The 25,962-nt window shown below is 40.5% G+C and overlaps 1 protein-coding gene across 1 annotated transcript in view; it reads right to left on the bottom strand.

Annotated features, from left to right (window-relative positions):
• The window catches only part of C2H3orf70 (chromosome 2 C3orf70 homolog), a 129,870-nt gene extending 111,824 nt beyond the window's left edge, over window positions 1–18,046 (bottom strand). The window contains exon 1 of the mRNA XM_055568842.1: window positions 17,022–18,046. Within this exon, the coding sequence (XP_055424817.1) occupies window positions 17,022–17,217 (196 nt within the window). The 5' untranslated portion in view covers window positions 17,218–18,046. The remainder of the gene's footprint in view (window positions 1–17,021) is intronic.
• Between the last annotated feature and the right edge of the window lie 7,916 nt (window positions 18,047–25,962).

The following is a 25,962-nucleotide window of genomic DNA, read 5'->3' as shown; positions in this document are numbered from 1 at the left end:
ACCATCTGCAGTGATTTTGGAGCCCAAAAAAATAGTCTGTCACTGTTTCCATTTTATCCCCATCTATTTGCCATGAAGTGATGGGACTGAATGTCATTATCTTAATTTTTTTAATGTTGAATTTTAAGCCAGCTTTTCACTCTCCTCTTTCACCTTCATCAAGGGGCTCTTAAATTCCTCTTTACTTTTCGCCATTAGAGTGGTATCATCTGCATATTGAGGTTATTGATATTTCTCCCGGTTTTAAGTTTAAAAGAATTAAAATCACACAAAATGTGTTCAGTGATTAAAATGAAAAACCAAGTAACAAAATTATATCAAGAAAACCTCCAAACACTTGGAAACTAAACAATACTTCTAAATAATCCATGAATCAGAAAGATATATCAAGAGAAATCAAAACATGAGCTTAATTAAAGCTAAAATAAAACATATCAAAATTGTGGTGCACACCTAAAGCAATGATGAGATGGATTTTTATATCAATAACTGCATACATCAGAAAAGAGGAAAAGCCTCAAATCAGTCATCTAAATTCCCACATTTAAGATTCTTAAAAAGTGGGCAGCACAAAAAAAACTCAAAGCAAGCAGAAGAGAAGGAAAGACATAATAAAGATGAGAGAAGAAACCAATGACAATGAACACAGAAAAATAATAGAGAAAATAAATGAAACAAAGAGCCAGTTCTGCAAACAGGTCAATAAAATTAACAGACCTCTAGCAAGACTGATGGGTACCCTGGTGGCTCAAGACAGGAAAGAATCCGCCTACAGCGCAGGAAACCTGAGTTCAACCCCTGGGTCGGGAGGATCCCCTGGAGGAGGGCATGGCAACCCACTCCAGTATTCCTGCCTGGAAAATGCCATGGACAGAGAAGCCTGGCGGGTTACAGACCATGGGGTTGCAAAGACACAACTGAGCAACTAAGCACATACGCGGCAACCCACTCCAGTATTCCTGCCTGGAAAATGCCATGGACAGAGAAGCCTGGCGGGTTACAGACCATGGGGTTGCAAAGACACAACTGAGCAACTAAGCACATACGCAGCAAGACTGATAAACAAAATTTAAAAAAAGACACAAACTACCAGTACCAGGAATTAAGCAGAGGATATTACTAAAAACCATTCAGACATCAAAATATAATTTGATCAAAATATAATGTAGAGTTTGTAGTATTCCCTAACTACAAACTCTACACACACAAATTTGACAACTTACAATGAAATGGATCAATTCCTCAAAAATTACAAACTACCACAACTCATACATTGGCAATTATTTGAATATTGTTTAATAAGGAAACTAAATTATTAATTTAATTTTTTAGGCTTTTTATTGAGGTACAGTTGATTTATAATGTGTTAGTTTCTGGTTACAGCAAAAAGATCCATATATATATATGTATATAAATAATATTTTTCAGATTCTTTTCAATTATAATTTATTACAAGACACTAAATATAGTTTCCTGTGCTATACAGTATTGAAATAGTAATTTAAAAAATCTCCAGACCCACATGACTTCACTAGAGAATTCCACCAAATGTTTAAGAAAAATGAGCATCAATTCTAAACAAGTTCTTTCAGAAAATAGGATAGGAATAAAAAATTCCCAATTCATTGTATAAAACTAGTTTACTATTGCCCTGATATCAAAGCCACACAAAGACAGTCTAAAAAAGAAAACTATAGACTAACACTCCTCATAAATATAGACATAAAGATCCTTCACAAATTATCAACAAACAGAATTCAGCAATATATCAAAAGAATTACACACCATAACCAAGTGATGCTTATTCCAGGGGTGCAAAACTGACATATCTAACAAAATTTGATACTTATTCATAATAACAACTTTGATAAAACAGGAATAGAAAAGGATTTTCTCAATAAAAAGACACCACAAAAAATCTAACACTAACATTGTACTTAAAGATGAAAAATCTAATGCTTCCCTCCTAAGGAGAAAAGAACAAGGCACAGATATCTGTTCTTATTCAATATAGCTCCAGAAGTTCTAGCCAGTACAACAAAGCAGAAAAGGGGGAAAGGGAAAAGCCCTATGAATTGGAGGCAAAAAGCATAAATAAAACTGTCGCCACCTGCATATGAAATGACTGTCTAAATAAAAATCCCCCCAAAAAAATTTTTTTTAACTCTTGGAACTAATAAGTGAGTTCAACTAGGCCACAGAACACAAAATAAACTGAATGAAAAATGAAAATCACTTACATTTCTATATCCTAGCAATAAACATATATAAGCAATAAAATTTGGCAATAAACACCAAGGTTAAAAACTCAATACATTTGTAATTTTTAAAATTGTAAATGTGAGTGAGTGAAAGTCATCAGTCGTGTCCAACTCTTTGCAACCCCATGGACTGTAGCCTGCCAGGCTCCTCTGCCAGGCAAGAATACTGGAGTGGTTAGTCATCTCTTCTCCAGGAGATCTTCCCAATCCAGGGATCGAACCCAGGTCTCTCAACTGCAGGTAGGTTGTAAATACTTATGTATGATTCAAACAAAATATATACAGGACTTATATGCTAAAAATTATACAATGTTGATGAAATAAATCAAAGATTTAAATAAATGGAGGGACATACCATGTTCACGGAACGAAGAGTCAACATAAGGAAGATTTTTAACTCTCCCAAAGGTGACTTCGGAGAAGGCAGTGGCAACCCACTCCAGTACTCTTGCCTGGAAAATCCCATGGGCGGAGGAGCCTGGTAGGCTGCAGTCCATGGGGTCGCTGAGAGTCGGACACGACTGAGCGACTTCACTTTCACTTTTCACTTTCATGCACTGGAGAAGGCAATGGCAACCCACTCCAGTGTTCTTGCCTGGAGAATCCCAGGGACGGGGGAGCCTGGTGGGCTGCCATCTCTGGGGTCACACAGAGTCGGACACGCAGCGACTTAGCAGCAGCAGCAAAGGTGACTTACAGGTTTATCACAATTCTTATCAAAATCCTAGCAAGAGTTATGTATTGGGTGGCCAAAAAGTTCATTCAGTTTTTCTTTTTTTTGTAACACTGTATGGAAAAACCCGAACCAACGTCTTAGCCAACCCAACAGATACAAAAAATGTTATTCTACAATTCATATGGAAAGGTAAAGGAACTAGAATAGCTAAAACAATTCTGAAAAAAAAACAAAAAGCAAAGTAGGAAGAACCAGACTACCAGGTTTAAAGACACGTTCTGTCACTATAGTATCAACACTGTGTGGTATCAGCAGAGGAACAGACACAGAGATCAGTGGAACTGAACAGAGAAACAGACTACACAACATGCTTTTTGACAAAGGTGCAAAAGCAGTTCAATAAAGGAAAGGCTGCCTTTTCCACGAGTACCACTGCAGCAATCTGGACATCCATAGGCAAACAAAAACAAAAAGAATCCACAAAACCTTGATCTAAAATGGACACCTTATACAAAAACTCAAAATGGATCACAGACTTAAATGTAAAACTAAAACCTGTAACACCTTTAAGAAAAAATATAGGAAAAAATCTTTAGGATCTCAGGTTAAGCAGAGAGTTCTAAAAAGCACCAAAAGCATCATCTATAAAAGGAAAATTTCATAAACCTGACTTCATCAAAATTCTTAAAGTTTGATCCACAAAGGACTCTGTAAGAGGATGAAAAGACAAGCTACAGAACTATGAGAAAATGTGAACTACTGCTCTGACAAAAGACCAGTGCACAGAATATACTAAAAATTCTCAAAACTCAACAGCCAAAAAAAAAAAACCAATTAAAGAAGAAGTCTCTTCAGCAAATAGTATTGGAACAACTGGATATAAACATGCAAAAGCAAACAAATCTAGATGTAGACTTTTTACTCTTCACACACATTAACCCAAAATGAATCACAGGCCTAAATGTAAAATGCAGAACTATAAAACTCCTAAAAGATAACAAAGGAAAAAACCTAGGTGACCTTGGGTATGGTGATGCCTTTTTAAATATAACACCAAAGACACGATCCATGAAAGAAATAACTAATAACTTTGATTTATTTAAAATTAAAAACTTCTGCTCTGGGAAAGAAAATATAAAGAGAATTAGAAAACAAGTCACAGACTGGAAGAAAACATTTGAAAAACACACACATGGAACGGCCCAAATCTGGAACACTGACACCAGCAAAGCTGGACAGGGTGTGGAGCAACAGCAACGCTCAAACATTTCCAGTGGAAATGAAAATAATACAGTCCCTCTGGAAGACAGACTCTTACCATACAATCCAGCAATCACACTTCTTGGTATTTATTTACACAAAGGAGTTGAAAACTTCCATTCACACGAAAACCTACACACAGATGTTTATGGCAGCTTTCTTCGTAACTGCCAAAAATTAGAGGCAGCCGAGATGTCCTTAAGTAGATGAATGAAGAAACCGTAGTGTACAAGACCCCAGACAGCAAAAACAATCTTGAGAAAGAAGAACAAAACTGGCGGTACCATGCTTCTCGGCTTCAAACTAGACTTCATTCTTGGTGATGATTCTTTGAGATTTGATGTCAAAAGCAAAAATAAGAAGGTGGGAACACATCAAACTAAAAAGCTTATGCAGAAGAAAAGGAACCATTAACAAAATGAAAAAGTAACCTCCCCAATAGGAGAAAATACCTACAAATCATATAACTCATTATGAGTTAATATCCAAAATATATAATGAACTCACTAAATTCAATACCCAAAATAATCTGGTTTAAAAATGGGCAAACAATCTGAATAGATCTTTTTCCAAAGAAAACATACAGATGGTCAACACATGAAAAGGAGCTCAACATCACTAATCATCAGGGAAATGCAAATCAGAACAAAAATGAGGTATCACCTCACACCTGCTAGAACAGCTGTTATTAAAAAACACCCAAGAAATAACAAGAAATAAGCGTTGGTGAGGTTATGGAGAAAAGGGAACCACTGGGTGCTGTTGGTGGGGATGCAAACTGGTGCAGCTACTATGGAAGACAGTATGAAGGTCTCTCAAAAAATTAAACACAGAACTACATATGATCCAGCAATTCCACCTCTGGGTGTGCATTTGAAGAAAATGAAAGTGTTGATTTGGAAAGATATACGCACCCGCCTGTTCACTGCAGCATTATTTACAATTGCCAAGACACTGAAATAATCTAAGTATCCACCACCACATGAATTGATAAAGAAAATGTGCTATATGTGCAGAATATCATTCAGTCATAGAAAAGAATGAAAGCTTACCATTTGTGACAACATGGATGGACCTTGAGGGCATTACGGTAAGTGATATAAGTCAAACAGAAGAAGACAAATACCATATATTCTCACTTACACATGGATTAAAAAAAATAATTATAAAAACCTGAAAACTCACAGGTAGAGGAAACAGACTGGTGGTTGCCAGAAGCATGGCGGTGAGAGAATGGGGCAAAATGAGTGAAGATGGTCAAAATGGCCAAATTTCAGTTATAAAATAAACTATCATTAGGGATGCATGGGAGAAGGCAGTGGCACCCCACTCCAGTACTCTTGCCTGGAAAATCCCATGGATGGAGAAGCCTGGTGGGCTGCAGTCTATGGGGTCGCTAAGAGTCAGACACGACTGAGCGACTTCACTTTCACTTTTCACTTTCTTGCATTGGAGAAGGAAATGACAACCCATGGGAGAAGGCAGTGGCACCCCACTCCAGTGTTCTTGCCTGGAGAATCCCAGGGATGGGGGAGCCTGGTGGGCTGCCGTCTCTGGGGTCACACAGTCGGACATGACTGAAGCAACTTAGCAGCAGCAGGGATGCATGAGTGCTAAGTTGTTTCAGTCATATCCAACTCTGCAACCCTACAGACCATAGCCCACCAGGCTCCTGTGTTCACAGAATTCTCCAGACAAGAATACTGGCGTGGGTTGCCATGCCCTCATCCAGGGGATCTTCCCAACCCAGAGATCAAACCCATGTCTTCTATGTCTCCTGCATTGGCAGGTGGGTTCTTTACCATTAGCACCACCTGATAATTGGGAATAGTTGTTTCAGTTATTGTAACTATAATAATAGTTAATAATACTCTACTGTATATTTTCAAGTTGCTACCAGAGTACATCTTATATTAAAAGTTCTCAGCATAGGAAAAAAATCTGTAACTATGTATGGTGATGGATGTTAACTTGACTTACTGCGATGATCATTTCACTGTATACACAAATATTGAATCACTATGCTGTACCCCTGAAACAAATGTCAGTTATACCTCAATTTACTTTTGTAAAAAAATAATTAAAAAAAAAAAAAACTGTGGTACATCCAGGTGATGGAATATTATTCAGCACTAAAAAGAAATGAGCTACCAAGCCATGAAAAGACATGAAGAAATGCACATTAATAAGTGAAAGAAGCCAGTCTGAAAAGACTATATACTGTATGATTCCAACTATATGACATTCTGGAGAAAATAAAACAATGGAGACAATGAGAAAAATCAGTGGTTTCCAAGGGGAGGGTATTTTTAGAGCAGTGAAAACACTCTGGATGATATTATACATAATGCATGTATGTCATTATTGTCCATATTCATAGAATGTGCAACACCTGGAGTGAAGCCTAAGGTAAACTGTGCACTTTAGATAACTATGATGTGTCAGTATAGGTTCATCCTGGGTTAAAAAAAATGTACAATTCTGATAAATAATAATAGACAAGGCTATGCACATGTGGGGGCAAAATACACGGGAAAGCTCCATACCTGCCTCTTGATTTTGCTGTAAACCTAAAACTGCTTTTAAAAAAGTCTTAAAAATTAAAGACACTTCACCAAAGAGGATATACAAATGGTGAATAAGCACATCAATGTTAACCATCAGGTAAATGCAAATTAAAATCAAAAAGAGTGATCAGTACACATCTACCAGATCACTAAAATAAAAATAGCAGCACCACCAAACACTGACAGGAAATGTGGTAAAGAAACTGGATCACTCATACATTGCTGGCAGGAATGTAAAATGGTACGGTAACCATGGAAAACAGTTTAGCAGTTACTTAAAAAACTAAATGTGCAACCTCCACATAACCAAGCATTTGTGCTTCTGGGCATTTATTCCAGAAAAATGAAGGCTTTTGTTCACACAGTAAACCATACACAAAGGTTTACAGCAGGCTTATTTATAATAACTAAAAACCAGAAATAACCCAGGTGTCCTTCAGTGGGTGAACAGGTAAACAAACTGTGGTACATGTACAGCATGGAACACTACTTAGCCATAAAAAGGAACGAGCTATCGATATACCCAACAAACAGAATGAATCACCAGAGTTATTATGCTGAGTGAAAAAAGCCAGTCCCCAAAGGTTACATAACATATGATCTATTTATATGACATCCCGGAAGTGACAAAATTAAATAGAGAACAGATTAGTAATTGGCAGGGATTAATTAGGGCTGGTGCAGAAGTGAAAGTGAATATGGCTACAAAGAGGCAACATGAGGTATGCTTGCAATGCTGAAACTGTTCCTGAACCTATATGTATCAATGACAATTTCCTGGTTGTGATATCATACTACAGTTCTGTGAAATACTATCACTGGGAAACTGGATACAGAATATGTGGGATCTCTGTATTATTTCCCACAACTGTATGTGAACCTACAAATTATCTCAAAATTAAAAGTTTAATTTAAAAAAGATGAAAAAAGTATACCTGAAATTGATTCAAGTCAGAAATAAGTGAACCCAACTGATAACATGACCACACAGAAAAAAATTAACTCAAGAAACTTTTGAACAGAGTGTTCTGACTACATACATCCTTCCCAAGATATATTCTATCTTGAACTTTAAGTCATCAATTTGTCATTGGTAGTGAAACCAATATAATAATTCCTAAACTATCTTATGGGTAGCTGAAAATAGAAGAAATGGATAAATATTCTGATATACTGGAAACCATCGCCACAGTCTATGCCATTAAAATATCCGTGTGATATATGAATCTTGATTGGCTCTTGAATTGAAAAGTCAGCTATAAAATTAATTTTTTGACAATTAAGGAAACTGTGTATTAGATGGTGTTGCTGAATTCATGTTACTATCTTAGGTGTGATTAGTATTGTGGTTTCATAGCAAAATGAGAGGTATGCTGAAATATTCAGGTGAAATGTCACATCAGCAACTTACTTTTAAATGAAAAAAAGCACATGTATGGGTATATGTGTGTGTGTGCAGACAGAAAGAAAAAACAAATGAGTCTAACAGACACAAAACACCACAATTATTACACAAAATACCAAATTACTACAAAACTCTTTTAGTGTTTTCATTTCACTAAAGGTCTGTTTAAATGAGATACAGAGGAAGAAATAACATTCTATATCACACCAAGAATCTAGTTTTAAATGGGCAAATAAGCACTAGGGAGGTTAAAAAATTTGTCCTGAATGGACTTTTTCAGGGCATTGTGCAGATACAGCTGGAGAGATTTATTGTAGCTGCTGACCACTTCAGACATTGCATGTTTTTGGTAGTGTGCTTACAGAATACTGCTAAATATCAGAATATTGAAGAACAAACCAACAATAAGAAGAAAAGAAACACAAAACAAAAATTCTGTGAATTTTAGTAAAGTAACTTGCAAAAACAATTAATTCTACTTTGTCCATCATTCTAGCAGCCAGGACTCCTCCTAAAAAGCATAGTTTTATACACTTTGCAACCAGTCCAAAAACCTTCATGTTGCATATAATTAGCACTTTGCCATTTTTCTACACAAAATCAATATTCCAAATGATACCCAAGTATTGTTACAGGATAGCAATCATTAAAGTTAGTATGTGCAGCTTCACTTTAACAGCTTTATAATATTCTGATCCTTTGAAACATATTAACCCATGTTTGATACAATACTTCTATATCATGTTTGATATAATCTGTTTGCTATAATAATAATACTTATTAACTGGTGTATCTAATTAATCAGAACTATCCATTGCTTAACAAGGGTGGAAAATAGGATAGAGCAGGGGAGTGGAAGAGCACAAAATAAAATTCCAAGGTAAAAAGTAGACAATTATCACAAAGTAGCTATTATGAAATAGACCTTCCCACAATGAGGACAACTGAAAAACTTGATTTCTAAAGGTTATACTATTCAAAATGTATGTTTTTACCATCTGTGTTGAAGTGTGTAACTGAACAAATGAGTATGGTTACAAAGTGAATCCCAGATTAACCAGGACATTTGTTCAAGGAGAATCAGTTGGAGTTTGGGTTTTTGAGGTATCACCACTATGATAATATAACTATGTTATTATCCCCGTATTAAAAATGATGAAACTGAAAGAAGGAAGTTAAGTAACTTCCCCCAAACCATGTAACTCGCCAGTGGGCAGAGCCAGGATTCAGACACAAAGCCCAACTGCAGAGCCTGTCCCTGGGACGACTATACTAATATTTCTATCGCTTGTTTTGAGGAGGGGCTGATGCTGAACACCTGCACTAAGTACTCTGCTTATGTCACTTAATCTTCACAATAACCCTGTGAAGTAGGATTTTTATTCCTATTTTTCAGAAGAGAACACTGAAGCTGAGAAAGGTTGAGTAACCTATCCGAAGCTATCCTGCCAATGAATGGAAGAACCAGGACTGAATTCAAGTGTGTCTGACTCCAAAGCCCTCACTCTTTCTACGACCATACTCTGTCCTCACATTTTATATATAAAGCACTTTATTTTTCAAGAAAGCATATCTTCTTCTAGATAACTGTTAGTTTAAGTTAAACATATGTCCCTGTGTTTATCTGGAATTAATAACACTTAACTTCTCTGAAGACATTCTTTCTTGTGAATTAATGAGGCTCCACAACATGAGAGGATAAACTTAAACAGGGTGTTATAATGCAGGGAATAGTCATAAAAAGGTCCTCAAAAGCTGTTTGGTTCAAACCTTTTAAAGTTCATCAGTCTTGGAAACCAGTAATAATTAACGGTACACATGCAAAGCTCACCAAAAGAGGCTTGCACTAGTCAGGGATCATCTGAAGATACGACATGACTGAAACTTCATATTATACAAATACATCATTAAATATCTTTTATTTAACTTTTCCTTTTGTATTGGAGTATAGCCAATTAACAATGTTGTGATGGTTTCAGGTGAACAGCAAAGGACTCAGCCATATGTATACACATGTATCCATTCTCCCCCAAACCCCCTTCCCATTCAGGCTGCCACATAACATTCAGCAGAGTTCCCTGTGCTATACAGTAGGTCCCTGTTGGTTATCCATTTAAAATATAGCAGCATGCACATGTGGATCCCAAACTCCATTAAATACTTTTTAAAAGCCTAGTTGTACAGTTTGCAACCACTCCATAAAGTTCATATTGCATATAATTGCCCTTCTCTTAAAATAAGAAACCATTCTTATTTTTACTTATTTTTTTAAATCCTCCTTGTTCCAAAGAGAATCTGAAATAGCTGAAATCCTCCTTATTGTACCTTGAGCAGAACCAAGAAACCCAGAGCCTGGGTACCAGCTGGTCTGTGAGATTCTAATACACTGACCACATATGGCCAGAGCTACTTTGTGGGACCTCCAACAAGTGTCCACCTAAAAAATGAGGATAATGACAATAGCTACTTCCCAAGGCCGTCGTGAAGTGCAAATGAGCTAACACACGCATAAAGTTACAATTGTGCCTGCATATAAACAACAAGTGTGCTGCCATCTATTATCGAAACACCACTTAGATGGAAAAACACCTATGAGCTTTCTCTATCTCTGGATAAAAGAGAAAACTCAGAAACTGACTTCACCTCTGCACTGGCTAACACCTGAATCCTCTTCCTTTAATTACCAGACATAGAAAGAGGCCTCATTAGAAGAAAAAACCTTCAGCTGACTCCTCCATCTAATCAAACTACCACTCCCTTTTTTGCCAGTTTTCACTGTCAGACATCTCAAATATATTTTCTGTAGCTTCTGTTACTGATATGCCTGAGCTGCCCTTTGGGAAAACCAGCTGGCATTACCCCGGGGGAAATCAGAACTTGATTTGGGAGGTTGAGTAGAAGCAGGAAAATAGAACAAACAGAGTAATGCAAAAACCATAATGCTAATACACTAGCTAGTGGACAGACCTATACTTGCCCCAAGGTCCTGACAGTTAAATCCTCCAATCAGCTTTCTTTCCCTATAGGACATATAAAAATAGGAGGCCAAATTATAACCAAACACTTGCTGAGATAGTCCAGTCACAGGACCAGACATTTAAGCCTCTAGGCTGTGCCACCTTCTCTGAAGAGTCCTGGGAAAAAACATTTCCAAATTCTGCCTCTCCTACTCCCATTTTTCTGTAATTCGATGCTGCCCATCCACCTTCTGCTTTAACAGTCTTTCTTTAGATATGTTAATATCATCTATTAGACTACATCAAGTCCCACTCTTCCTGCTTTCAACCTGAAAGAGACATCTTTTAAGATGTCTTCTGCAGAAAACTGAGCTCACCTATTGTGTGATTTTATTAAGCCAATAAAAGCTGAGTTCTGCTGGTGGTACAGACATCACATCACACACATGACCCCATCTCTACCTATCAATCCCCACCTCACCCCCAACACCCTCTCATCACTTTCTCTTTGATAGTTCTTAACTTGGATTTCACCCCTCACCATATTCAGGGATCTCTTTACACTTTCCATTCTTCTGTACTTCACTATGGCAATTGATACAATTTGCCACCTATTTCTTAAAAACTTTCCCCATCACTGGTTTTAACAAAGCCAAAAAACTGTTGATTTTGCTCATTAACTTTAAATTGCTCTAGAGTGCCTGCAGTGGTTAAGACTCCAGGCCCAAGAATCAGACAGACAAGACTTCAAATCCAGGTTCTACTCCTTACTAGCTACATGCCCACGGGCAAGTTACTTGACTTCTTTAAGCATTTCTCCTCCACTATAGAATGGACATAATAACATCATTGGTTATTGAATGCTTAGCATAATCAGCTTACTCTGGCACAAACTAATCACTCAGTAAATATTAACTACTATCTTTGTGTCCTAATTCTCTTATCCTGGTATTTTATTCCCTTTCTACCTTGAAGAATTCATGATCGCAAATAGCTATGCTATAATTAAGTATACTCCTTAAGTTATTCTTGCAAAACTAAACCTTTCAGCCTCTTCTTCAGTAATAAAAAAAAAAAAAAATCACTATTTCTAGTTTCACCAATATCTAAGAAATAACCTGCTGAAAACAAATTTCATCTTCATATTCTTTCTTAAAGCACTCCTTTCCCTTGGCCTCTGTAATACCATGCTTTCCAGACTTTTTCTTCTTTGGCCATCTCTTCCTAGACTCAATTGCCAGCTAATCCTCCTGTAACCAGCCTCTAAATGTTAAGTGTTCTAAAGGGAAAGCCTAAAGGGTTTCTTCATTTCTCATACTATAACTTCTCCGTTGGCAATCGCATGCTTCATCATGGCTACAACTGCAATCTATAAAGAAGTTATAGACTTCCATATTATCTCCAGTGCAGACTTCTCCAAGCTCTATATCCTCTATATCCAAATGCCTACTGACATCACCATGCAATGACAAGGCAACATAAACTCAATAGATACAAAATTGGATTCATGGTCTTTGTGGATTCATGATTCCATGATCATCCAAACCTAGTTCTTCTCCAGTATTTGGATGTTAGTGAATGAACAGCATCACCATCCATCCAAGCTGCATAAGGCAAAATTCTAGAATCCATCCTTTATTCTTCCTCCCCCTCCAAATCTAATCTGTTCTAATTTCCATTAAATAGACATTGTTGCATGAATTTCAACCTATTTTTTTACACTAATATGAAAATATTCTCCCATGCGGATTTCATTCCCCCACTACTCATTTCACCATTATAATGCCAAGGTCTCTAGCAACTGGAACCTCCCCACTGTCCAGTTCATCCCTCCCTAACACCTCAACAATCAAATTTCTTATTTCTTCTAACATTCTATCTACTCCAGTCACAAAAAAGCTACTTTACAATATCTACATATGATTTATTGTTTACCATCCCTCTTCCCTAGCCAAGCCACGTCTTTTCCTCTCTCAAAACTCTTCTTGGAATCCTTCATTTGTTAAATCAACCCAATACCACTCCTTAAAAAAAAAAAAAAGGTTCAGATTCAGGGCCAGAATTCAATCAGCCCAATAATCTCTCTCTGACAGAGACATCAATAGAACATATCCAGTTTTCATCACAGACATAGTCCTCAAAATCGATTACCCAAATATACTATTTCCTTTACATCAAGCACTGCATCTGTCAACATATACACAGTTTGTGTCTTTCCTGAACAGGTATGTACTTGCAGCCTTTTCTACTTCATAAGGTTATAAATTTCACAAATTTAACATCAACCATATAAAACTGAATTTCCTTTATTTGTTCTGAATTTCCTCTCTCAAGCATCTCAAGGTAGTCTTCCTGGTTTAATCTTTACCAATTTGGTGAACAAGTTGATCATTTTTCATTCATATCATTTGTGCTTTTAAAGGAATGCAAAAATAAATATAGGATGACTCACACCCTTACACTCTGCTTATGGGACATGATCCAGCTATATTCATATCTGTATTCCTAGTTTCCATAATAATGTCTCATAAAGAGAAGGTACTCAATGTATGTTCACCAAAATTAAAAGAATTTTATTTAGGACTGATGTGTTCATGAGTACCAAAAGAAGTAGAACTTCTCAAATATGTTAATTCTCCTTCTCTTAAAGAAAAATAATATTGAGGCTTAAAAAGGGTAGAAAGAATTGATGCCTCACACAGGTGAGGAGACTGAACAGGGCAGCTGGCTGCTCTAAATGAACTGAAGCTATTCTTGGATGTGATCACCAAACCACCAGCAGCAGAGGAAGCATGGAATCCCAGAAGGCTGCCAAAGACTGAAAAGAGCAAATAAATGCAGGCTTGATTTAAAAAAGAAAAAGAACTGCGAATGGTCCAGTATACTCAATGTCAGTCCTTTCTAAATTCAGATTATTTAAAAAGTAGCTACTAATCACTTAAAAAAGAAAATGTGAAGCATCTGTGGAATCAACCTGCATTACACTCAACTAATTTCCTTTATTTTTTTTTTACAGAAGTATGTTTACAGATAGACATCATGTATCAAAAAGACATAAAAGTAGTATGTTGGGAGAATTGCAACAAAATATCTGATCAGTATCTCACTAAACCAATATAGATAAGATAAACAAAAGGTGGATAAAGGTATGATAAGGTGTGTGTGTGTGTGCTCAGTCGCTCAGCCATGTCCAACTCTTTGCAACCCCACAGGGACGGTAGCCCACCAGACTCCACTGTCCATGGAATTTTCCAGGCAAGAATACTGGAGTGAGTTGCCATTTCCTACACCAAATGATCCGACCCCCCACAGATTGAACTCACATTTCTTGGTCTCCTGCACTGGCAGGCAGATTATAGCTCAACCGCCTGGGAAGCCCAATTAGGTAGTGAGGTAACTGTTAAAACGATTGTAACAACAGAGTGCTCATTAATGAATTGTCATGAACCTGAAAGACAGTTCAGGACTTTCATCTGTGGTCTTCTCCTGTTTAACAATTTTATCAATAAGGAAAGAGGAAAATATATGGAAGGGATCTATCTAAGTGATCTGTGAGTCACCCATATCCAAATATATAACTATGAGATAGGCAAGCGCTCTAACTTATGCCACAAATGTAAAACACACACACAAACAAAAAAGAGGCTTAATGGCTTAGTTCACAGCAAGCTTAGTTCAATCTGACAACGACAAGCTCAATATGATGTGGAAGAAAAGCTCGTGTGATGCTAGCTGCAGTAGCAGTGTATCAAACAGGCGGCATCAGTCCTGCTTAATTTTGGACAGATCATACCACAGCAGGGATATGCTGTAGCCTTCTAGGGCTCCCGATCTTCACAGAATCATAACCATATCGGCATATGTTCAGAACAGAAAAACCAGGATGCTTAGGGGCCTGAACACCATTCAAGGAAAGGCAGAGAAGAATGGTGGTGGTTTAGTCACTCAGTCATGTCCGACTCTTGCTGCCCCATGGACTGCAACCCACCAAGCTCCTCTGTCCATGGGATTTCTCAGGCAAGAATACGGGAGTGGGCAGCCATTTCCTTCTCCAGGGGATTTTCCTGACCCAGGGATCAGACCCTGGGATCGAATCCGCGTCTCCTGCACTGTCAGGAGGATTCTTTACCACTGAGCCACCTGGGAAGCCCATAGAAAGGAATGGAGATTTATAAATAGGACAAGACAATGCTTGAGAGGAAAACAATGGCTACCTTCATTCAGTCATTCAACAAATGTGAATTACAAACCTATTTCAGGCCAGATGCTGTGACTCGAGATAGGGTAAAACAGTCTACATCATGTGTATATCTGAAGAGTTGAAACAGACAGGATCTAAAAAAGGTTAAGATTGTTATATATGATTTCATAAGGTAGAAATAGGAGGTGTAGGAAGAAATTCCAATGTAACTGATTTTAGCTCCATATAAGGAAGAGCATTTTTAAGAGTCAAAGCTGTCTAATGAAGGAAGAGGCTGCCTGAGAAGACTGCAAGGTTACCATCAGTAACGCTGTACTCAAAGGGGAGACTGCCGAAATAAGACAGGCACTGAACTGGACCATCTTTAATGTTCCTCACAATTCACACTATGACTCTTTCTATACTTCCACAGGAAATGCACTCACCGGAGTCACCCTACTTGTGTACTCTAGCACCACAGGTTTCTCACAGTTGTTACTTTCAACTCTTCACCCTGTTCCCCACGGAAGCAATGCCATACAATTAGGAATGGAGCTGAGAGCAACAGGAATAATGAGATATAGGACAAAACAGACCCAAGAGTACACAGAATGCAAAAAATCAATACTGTTCAACGTGTCTTGCATTTGTAAAGGAAATGTAAGAATTCTCTATCTCTGAAGTCATAAATTTAACATATTTTATTATGTTCAATTAATAGAAACAAGTATCTGTTATGTACTGCATCTCTTGCTGGGAGCCATTTTTTCTAACCAACGAAGAAAAAATAATTTTAAGATCACTTTGAGAATCTGCATCCTAAATAAACACTCCAAACCCTCTATTATAAGGTTATGTGGAAACTAAGTTTAGAATACATTTCTAAAAAGAAATAATTCATCAGATATAGCAGGCCAAATACCATAAACTAATAAAATAGTGAAATTCTGATTAAATGGGCACTTAAATATTTTAAAAATCACAGGCAGGATAGACATAAGAGAAAAGGTCTAGACCATTTAGTTCTACAAATTGCTTTAAGATCACTGAAGCTTACTTTCATTTTATTTTTGCAATTTTAAAACAGTCTCTACAATACACTGGCTTTATATGCTGGAACTCGGTATTCAAGGAGTTCACCCTTCCAAACTCGTAATATTAACTTCTTGGAAGCAGTCCCTCACTCTTCAGCGCTTTCTCAATCTGGATACAAGAAATGGGCTACGATTCCAAATCCAAGGGTTCTCTTTCTTCTAAATAGCAGCCAGTTAAGACAAAAGTGAAAAAATTAGGAGGTGCACCTTTTAACCACCAGCCCTGAAAAAAGACTTCCCCTCCAGTTGTCGTCAACTCTGACGGCTGTCTACCCTTTCTCCACACGCGCCTGGTCTTTTCGGTTGAAAAAGAAAACAGGGGCGGGGGGGGCGGAATACACCCCAGTTTCCCTGGGACGGGGAGACCCCTTTTGTAGAAGTGGCTAAAAAGGTAGGTTCCCCACAGATTTCATCTCGTTGCCAAGGCAGCGCCGGCCCGACTGGTCCGGCGCGAGGGCAGTTCCCGCCGCCCGGACCCCACGGTGGCCCCGGCCTGCGGCAGGGCAGCCCCGGCCCAGCCAGGCGCCCCCCAAGGCCGCACAGTCCCTACTACGACCCCGGACGGCCCCACGGGAGCCCTCGGGACCGCGGAGAAAGGCGAGGAGACGTGGCTCGACTTACAGTGACACCATCCGAGGTGACAGCACCAGTGCAGCTTGAAGCACTTGCCGTGGCTGTGCGTGGCACAGATGGAGAGCCCGTCGCATGGCTGGAAGTCGGGTCTGCGGGCGGCGCAACTCCGCGCCAGGGCCTGAGCCTCGTCCACTTTCTCGCTCTTCCAACCGCGCTCGGGCGCCGGCGCTGCGGCCGCACTCATTTCCTCTCCCTCCGCGGAGCGGAGATCCGGAGCTCGGTAGGAGCGGCGTTTGGGCGGGCAGGAAGCCGAGGCGGGCGCGGCGCGAGCCGGGAGTCAGGTCAGCCCTTGGAGGTGGCGGTAGCAGAGCTGGCGGCGGCGGGAGCGCAGCGGTCCCTAGGCTCGCAGAGGAGCCGCCCCGGGCGCTGCGACCGGGGGCTGGGCCTGCCGCCGCCTTCCCTCCCTCCGCCGTGGCGCGCGCCGCGCCCCCACGTGCACACGCACGCGCACACACGCGCGTTGGCCCCGGCAGACGCCACGAGTGCCCCCGCCAGCCCCGCCTTCTCACACACAGCTGCTCACACACGCTCGGCGGGCCCTGTAGCCGCCGCACACTCACTCAACCTCCGTAGGCTGGACCCCACGGACGGAGGGCCGTTAGAAACACAGCCGCCTCGGAGGCTCGGTTTTCACACGCACGCCAGCTTCCACGCACGGTTCCCACACACACACTCCCTCCGAAACACATGTTCACACTCCGCGGAGGGCTGTGCACGTTGAGGACCCGCCCGCCCGGACTCCCAGGGCCCTATAGTCCCTGCGCAGGTGGGAGCGGAGTTTTCACACACGTACAGCCTTGCCCCACGCGCGGCCCACTTTTCCCTCGTACACGCACACACACACACACACCCCCAGAGTGTCGGGGCGTATCGGCCCCTGGAGGCACGCACACGTGCACACAGGACACACGTGCGCTCCCCCGGGGCTGTCTCCCTCTCCCAGCGCGGCCCCTGGGGCACACATCCTGGACCAAGGCCACCAGCTTGCAGGGCATGGCCTGTGTTAACACCACCACCCGCTCCCTCTCAGCCGGAGGTTGCAGCCCCACCTTGCTAAGCGGGAAGGTTATCAAGCTGGGTGCCATGGGGTTGTGTATGTAACAGAGATGTATTTGTGATGCATGGGACTGGTATGTGGAATGTGTTTCGTGTGTATATTTGTTATGTGGATTAGATGTGGTGTGTATGTGTAATTGGATGTGTTAAGTGTGTGCATGGTATGTGTGTGGTATGTATGATGCCTGTGACTGTAATGTGGACTGTGAAATGTGTGTACATGCACATATATGGCATGGATGCATATGACCACTGTGGAGAGTGAGTGGGGTGTTTTTGTATGGTAGGGTATATGTTCTGTATGTGGTATTCAGTAAATGAGTTTCTGTGTAACCATGTGTATGTGGGTTGTGGTGGGCACAGTTGTTATGCAGGGTGTGTGTCTGTGGTATGTATATGGCAGTGTGGTGCCTGTGATTGCTATATTGAGTGTACATGTGTGGTATATATGGATGGATTTGGTTGGGTGTGGTACATGTAGTTGTGGGCATACAAGAAGACTCGTGTTTGCTGTGGACTCTGTGTGTGCCTTTGTGTATTAATGCCCACCCCGGCCAGCAGGTGTGACTGGCCCTGATGGTGGCTGCAGCTGTCCCCCGCACCCCCTAATCGGCTTGCCTTCTTCCCTCTTGGGGACTAGTTGCTCCAAATGGATTTTCCATGCCAGGCTCTGCTGCTGAGAACTCACCCCTGGCAGGATTCAGTGAGGAGAAAACAAACCATTTGCTCCCAGGGAGAACGACTGGGAATTAGCGTTTCCCTGCAACAAGGCCAGAGCCCAGCCTTGAACACAGAAAAGGAGGGGACCTCCTCTCGCTGTTTGCCAAATGTTTTTCAGAGCACAGGAAAATGCCTGTAATTGCCAAGGTTCAGGGAACAACAACGAAGCCTTTCAGTACAAATGATGTGTGGGAACATGTTTATGCCCAGGTCCACCTTCTCCATTACTTTATTCCTTTGCTGCTTTGCACTGACAAAGAGATTTATCATGGTTTTTAAATAACCAAATTCATCTTCAAGCTCTGAAAATCTTCACTGCCATAAGTAGTCTTCCCTTTTATTTAACCTTGGCTTAAGATGGTAACTGTAATCTGCATGTATATGACTCTAGTGAAGTCTTCATTTAATAGGGGTTGAAGAGAAACAACCCCTTTATTGACTACGCCAAAGCCTTTGACTGTGTGGATCACAACTGTGTGGAAAATTTATAGAGATGGGAATACCAGACCACCTTACCTGCCTCCTGAGAAGCTTGTATGCAGGTCATGTAGCAAGAGTTAGAACGAGACATGGAACAACTGACTGGTTCAAAATTGGGAAAGGAGTACATCACCCTGCTTATTTAACTTATATGCAGAGTACATCACGTGAACTGCCAGGCTGAATGAAGCACAAGCTGGAATCAAGATTGCCGGGAGAAATATCAATAACCTCAGATATGTATATGACACCACCCTTATGGTAGAAAGTGAAGAACTAAAGAACCTCTTGATGAAAGTAAAAGAGGAGAGTGAAAAAGCTGGCTTAAAACTCAATATTGAAAAAACAAAGATCATGGCATCCAGTTCCATCACTTCAAGGCAAATAGATGGGGAAACAATGGAAACAGTGACAGGCTTTATTTTGGGGAGCTCCAAAATCACTGCAGCCATGAAATTAAGAGATGCTTGCTCATTAGAAGAAAAGCTATGACCAACCTAGACAGCATATTAGAAAGCAGAGACATTACTTTCCCAACAAAGTTCTGTCTAGTCAAAGCTATGGTTTTTCCAGTAGTCATTATGGATGTGAGAGTTGGACTATAAAGAAAGCTGAGCGCCAACGAATGGATGCTTTTGAACTGTGGTGTTGGAGAAGACTCTTGAGACTGCCTTGGACTGCAAAGAGATCAAACCACTCAATCCTAAAAGAAATCAGTCCTGAATATTCACTGGGAGGACTGATGCTGAAGCTGACACTCCAGTACTTTGACCACCTGGTGTGAAGAACTGACTCATTGGAAAAGACCCTGATATTGGGAAAGATTGAAGGCGGGAGGAGAAGGGGATGACAGAGGATGAGATGGTTGGATGGCATCACCAACTAGATGGACATCAGTTTGAGTAAGCTCCGGGATTTGGTGATGGACAAGGAAGCCTGGCATGCTGCAGTCCATGGGGTCGCAAAGAGTTGGACATGACTGAGTGACTGAACTGAACTGAAGAGAAACAATTTGGTGGCAAAGGTACTGTCAAGGAAGGTATGAATCAAAATCTCAAACTGTGATTCCCCAAATAACCTAACATTGAAACAATTGAACATTGAAACATGAAGCATCATGTCTTCAGCTTCAGCCCCAGGTATCTCTCTCCCCCACCAAAAATATCCTAAGGAAGTACATCCCTGACTCATGTCTCCATCCCTGCTATTAATTTCAAAGCCTGACCCACCTCAGAATAACATACATAAAAGAGAAAAAGAAATTAATAATCCATTATTGCCATTGCAAGCCAACCCAGAATTTTTTGAACAAAAGGGGATTCGCCTCTCTCCTACTCTATTCTTTTCCTTTCCTAACCCATAAATTCGCTCTAACACTGTCCATGCTATGTAATTTGAACAGAATCCTTCCGCTGGCTTTTATTCAAGAGTGAACCATATTATAAGTTTCTGTTATATATGAAACCATGCCATCTGAGCTAGCGAAAAATGAGCAGAAGTAATGTGTTACAGCCAGGAGGCAAGGTAAATGACCCAAATACCCTACTTTATGTTAGCCATATGATTTGAAGCTGAGAAGTCTTTACATTTTCTGTAACATAAAACTCATTCCATTCCCTTGCCCTAAAGATGTTATTAACCTCTATTTTCCGGAATGGAGCGCAAGGAGGTATATGTGCTGTGACCTCTCAAACATTATACATATACATAGCCTTCAGGATGTGTTTTCAGGATTTAAGTTTTTTAAGTTTTATTATGGAACATAGAAAAGTAGAGTAGTATCATGAACCCACAAGTATCCATCACCCAGCTTCAATAATCATTAACTCATTTGGAAAATCTTTCATCTGCAGCTCTACCCACTCCTGACCCTCACCCTGCCACTGAACTATTCTGAAGCAGATCCCACACATCATGGGCTTCCCTTGTAGCTCAGTTGGTAAAAAATCTGCCTGCAACGCAGGAGACCCAGGTTTGATTCCTGGGTTGGGAAGATCCCCTGGAAAAGGAAATGGCAACCCACTCCAATATTCTTGCCCAGAGAATCCCATGGACAGAGGAGCCTGGCAGGTTGCAGTTCATGGGGTCGCAAGAGTCGGATATGACTTAGCGACTAAACACCACACCACACCACACCACACATCATAATTTCATCCATAAATATTTTAACATCTATCTCTAAATGAAAGCTTAAAAACCATAACCCACAATACCATTATCACATGGCAGGATACAATCTGACCATAAATATGAACTTATTCCATAGCTCCTGACCACCTATCCAGCTTCCCTTTAAGAATGCCACTTCTACTGTGGAATTTATCTCTTTCCTGCCTCTTTCTCTCTTGCCTACCTCTTCAGCTTATCTGCCACTTTCTCGAGTTTTCTCATACCAATCCAAACTAATTTATAGTTATATACATACTTCCTTTCTATCACTTAACAGCTTTAAATACATAATTAAAGAAGGAATTATTTATGGCTGATTCATGTTGAGGTTTAACAGAAAACAACAAAATTCTGTAAAGCAATTATCCTTCAATTAAAAAAAAAAAAGAAAAAAAAATTTTTTTAAGTTAAAAAAAAAAGGAATTATTGAGCTAATGTCTTTCCTCATCCCCTCTCCTCGGCTACAAACTGTAGGTGCCTGAGGCCAGGAACATGGCCTCTGTTCTTGTTCACCATATTGTTCCCAGTACTTAACACAGAGTTAATCATTGTTGTTGAAGTAGTGGAAATTATTCCATCTCAGACTCTGAAAGGCTGGAAAAAGTCCATCTATATAAAACTGTTTATAAATGTGTGTGAATATTTCCTATAATTACCTTTTCAATAACCATACCCTTGAATATTCCCCTCCCACACTGATGCTGACCTTAGCTATGTATATTGGTTACCTATTGCTGTGTAATAAATCACTCCCAAATTAACACACACAACACAGTTTCTGTGGTCAGAACTCCAGGTATGACTTGGCTAGGTCACTTGCTTCAAAGTCACTGATAAGTCTGCAATGAAGGCATGGGCCAGGGCTGCATTCTCATCTGAAGTTTCAAGTGGGGAAGGCCCTACTTCTAAGCTTGCTCACTGATTGATTGTTGTCAGGATTCGATTCATTAAAAATTGTTGGGCTGGGGGGTCTCAGTTCTTTACTGGTTGTTGGCTGGTGGGTACCCTTAGTTCCTTGCCACATGGGCCTCTTCATAGGCCTCTTCATGCTTTACAAGATCAAGCATGTAAAAAGAGTCAGAGAGTGTCAGTCTTCTATAATCTAGTCTCAGAAGTGATGCCACATCATTTTGCATATTCCATCTATTAGAAGCAAATCAATAGGTCCAGCCCTCACAGCAGGGGCAGAGGTTACACAAAGCCATAAATATCAGGAGACAGAAATCACTGGGAGCCATTTTAGACACTGCATACCACATCATCTGAACTGCTTTCAGTTCAGTCGCTCAGTGGTATCCGACTCTTTGCGACCCCATGAAGCACAGCACGCCAGGCCTCCCTGTCCATCACCAACTCCCAGAGCTCACTCAAACTCACGTCCATCGAGTCAGTGATGCCATCCAGCCATCTCATCCTCTGTCATCCCCTTCTTCTCCTGCCCTCAATCCCTCCCAGTATCAGAGTCTTTTCCAATGAGTCAACTCTTCACATGAGGTGGCCAAAGTATTGGAGTTTCAGCTTTAGCATCAGTCCTTCCAATGAACACCCAGGGCTGATCTTTTTTAGGATGGACTGGTTCGATCTCCTTGCAATCCAAGGGACTCTCAAGAGTCTTCTCCAACACCACAGTTCAAAAGCATCAATTCTTCAGCACTCAGCTTTCTTCACAGTCCAATCAATGCTTTAGCCAGTGGGAAAATAGAAAACATGCATAGATTTCCAAAGAACCTGCTCATTGAAAGTTACTTTTTCTTTCTGTGCTTGAAACCATGAGACCAAAATGTATACAAGCTGGTGGAACAAGCCTGCTGGAGGATGAAATACCTTGTGGAGGAGAATGGAGGTGCCCCCAGGTGATAAGGCCCAGATAATTGTCTATCAACCAATAGAAGCATAATATAGAAGTATAGTGAGCCTATACTAGATTACCATGGACCTACCTGCTGATGACAGAAGTGAGAAGTCCAGTAGAACCCTGCGGAGCCAGTCCTGGGCAGAGCAACCATGAGGACACACCATGGAATCAGGAGCTACATAAAACAGCTGTTGTTTCAAGAGGCTGAGTTTTGAGTAGTTTCTTACAGAGTAAAAGCTCACTGATTATATCCACCGATTCTATCTTGTTGTGGGCAAAGTAAGAGAGGATTCAAGAGGCTAAGTGACTTGCTCAGAGTCACAGTGCAGCAGGCAAAGTGGGACAAGTTCTCTGGGACTGGGCATCAGAACAATGGAGATGGTTCAAATCTAAGCTCTGTTGTTTTCTAGTTAGGAGGCCTGGGCAAATCATTTGTGCTTTCCTGACTTCAGTTTCTTTGTCAGCAAAACAAAAATGATTTCCCAGATTATCTCTTGGCACTCAAAACTATGACCTGCCCACTTTGTTATAAATGGAGCCAAGTGCTAGAAACCTTTTGGTTCAGATGTCATTTGTGAATGAACAGTCAGCCATTCTCGATTGCACGTTTTTGTCTAATGCTAATGTGAGTTTTGTCTACACACACCAATCACTCTGAACACTTTGATAAATCGAGTCATTACAAATCAGTTACTTTTGGTTGCTTGATTGAACCAAGCAACTAATTCCACCATGGTTATAAATAACCTGCTAGTAATTGGTCAATTTGTCATATTAAAGCAATTCGAATGATGAAGTGGATGGAGAAGCTTCCAAATGAGGTGCAACTATATTAAGAGTCGTCAGTGGGGAGGGAGGCTGCCTCTTTAGCATTGCCACTGGCATAATTCAGACCCTCATCATCCACTTTGATGTAAAGGAAAGAGCAGTAGCTTTGGAATCAGAGCAGAATCAAAGCTGGGCTCCTCTACCACCTAGCTGAGCCATCTTGGACACATTATTTAGCTTCATCTCTTAAGTAAGAATTATAATTCCTATCCCATACACCTGCAGTAGTCAGTAACTGTGCTAACATGTCAAGAGTCTAGCACAATAGCTGGCACATTGCAGATCCTCAACAAATATCAGTCTTCCTCTCAACACCTTCAAATGTCTCCCGTGTTTACAGACTCTCTATGTTCAATCCTTCCTTCATCATGCTGAGAGATTTCTGTTAAACAGAAATCTGATCAGCACGTGTGTGTGTGTGTGTGTGTGTGTGTGTGCATGCGTGCGTGCACATACGCGTGCTCAGTTGTATCTGACTCTCTGTGACTCCATGGACTATAGCCCACCAGGCTCCTCTGTTCATGGGATTCTCCAGGCAAGATTACTGGAGTGGGTTGCCATTCCCTCCTCCAGGGGATCTTCCCAGCCCAGGGATCAAACCAGAGTCTCTTGTGTCTCCTGCATTCGCAGGTGGATTCTTTACCACTGCACCACCTGGGAACCCCAATCAAAACATACCTGGCCTTAAAAATCTTTGACACTTCTCATTGCCTACTGAAAAAACTCCTAATCTTGAGGCTATACAAAGCCCTCCCCATGGCTCCAGATTGTTACTTTGCTTCTGGACATGTAATACACTTTCCTTCCTGTCTGCCTCTGTGCCTTTCCCCATTCTGTTCTCCTTGCCTTGAACTGCCTGCCCCTCACTTTATACATGAGAAATGCCCCTCCTTTCCTTCAAATTCTAGCTGGAAGCCAACTCGAAGCCTTTTCTTAGTTTTCTCACTCCTCCATACTCAAGGACATGCTGTGCCTACCACTTGGTACTAGAAGACATTCAACAAATAGTTTTGCATGGACACATTAAAAAATGTATGACTAAACAGTAAAAAAAAAAAATCAATATAGAAAGGCAAAACATCTATTTTTTAAACCATTAAGCCCCCAGAACATGGAGATTTCTATGAAGCCTTTGAAATTAAAAAAGAAGTCTTGCTTAACAAACTGGCTTGTAATCTTATTGAATGAATGTCTTAACCTCTTATAGGTGAGTGACCCAGGCTGCAACAACTCTGCCAAGAGGTATTTTAGACATTGCAAGAAGAACAGACTCATAGTAAATACTCATGGTCCTTCCCTAACCTTCTGCTATGCAGTGCACCATGAAGGACAGCTTTCCTGCAACATATTCCATTGCACCTTCCTCAAAGGCAAAGTAGAAAAACAAATGGGTCCCTGAAACTGAGAAGGATCCTGCAGGGTTTTCTTGGATACAAGGCCCTCTGTGCCCTCCCCTTCTTGTTTGGCTTCCTTTGAGTTTCAGAGAACAGACTAAAGTAGTTAATGATTAGAACAATAGAGTCACAAGACTTCTAGTTTCTTCTAAAGAGATTATATATATATATATATATATATATATACACACATACATATATATAAAACAATCTAATGCATGTCTTTGCATTATTCTACAGAAACTAAGACCCCCATCCAGTGGAAGATGATGACTATATGCTGATCACAAGCCCATAGTCCCCAGATTGGTTAGAACTAAAGGCTGATGATTGAGATTCCTGAAACATCACCTTGTTACCTTGCTACCAAGCAACCAGAAAAATGTCTCCCACAACCCTCACCCATAATGTTGCCTTTAAAAACCCT

This window comes from Bubalus kerabau, chromosome 2 (assembly GCF_029407905.1).
Source record: "Bubalus kerabau isolate K-KA32 ecotype Philippines breed swamp buffalo chromosome 2, PCC_UOA_SB_1v2, whole genome shotgun sequence".
Taxonomy (NCBI): Eukaryota; Metazoa; Chordata; class Mammalia; order Artiodactyla; family Bovidae; genus Bubalus; species Bubalus kerabau.
Note: the sequence above shows the minus strand (reverse complement) of the source record. Positions and strands in the feature narration are given on the sequence as shown.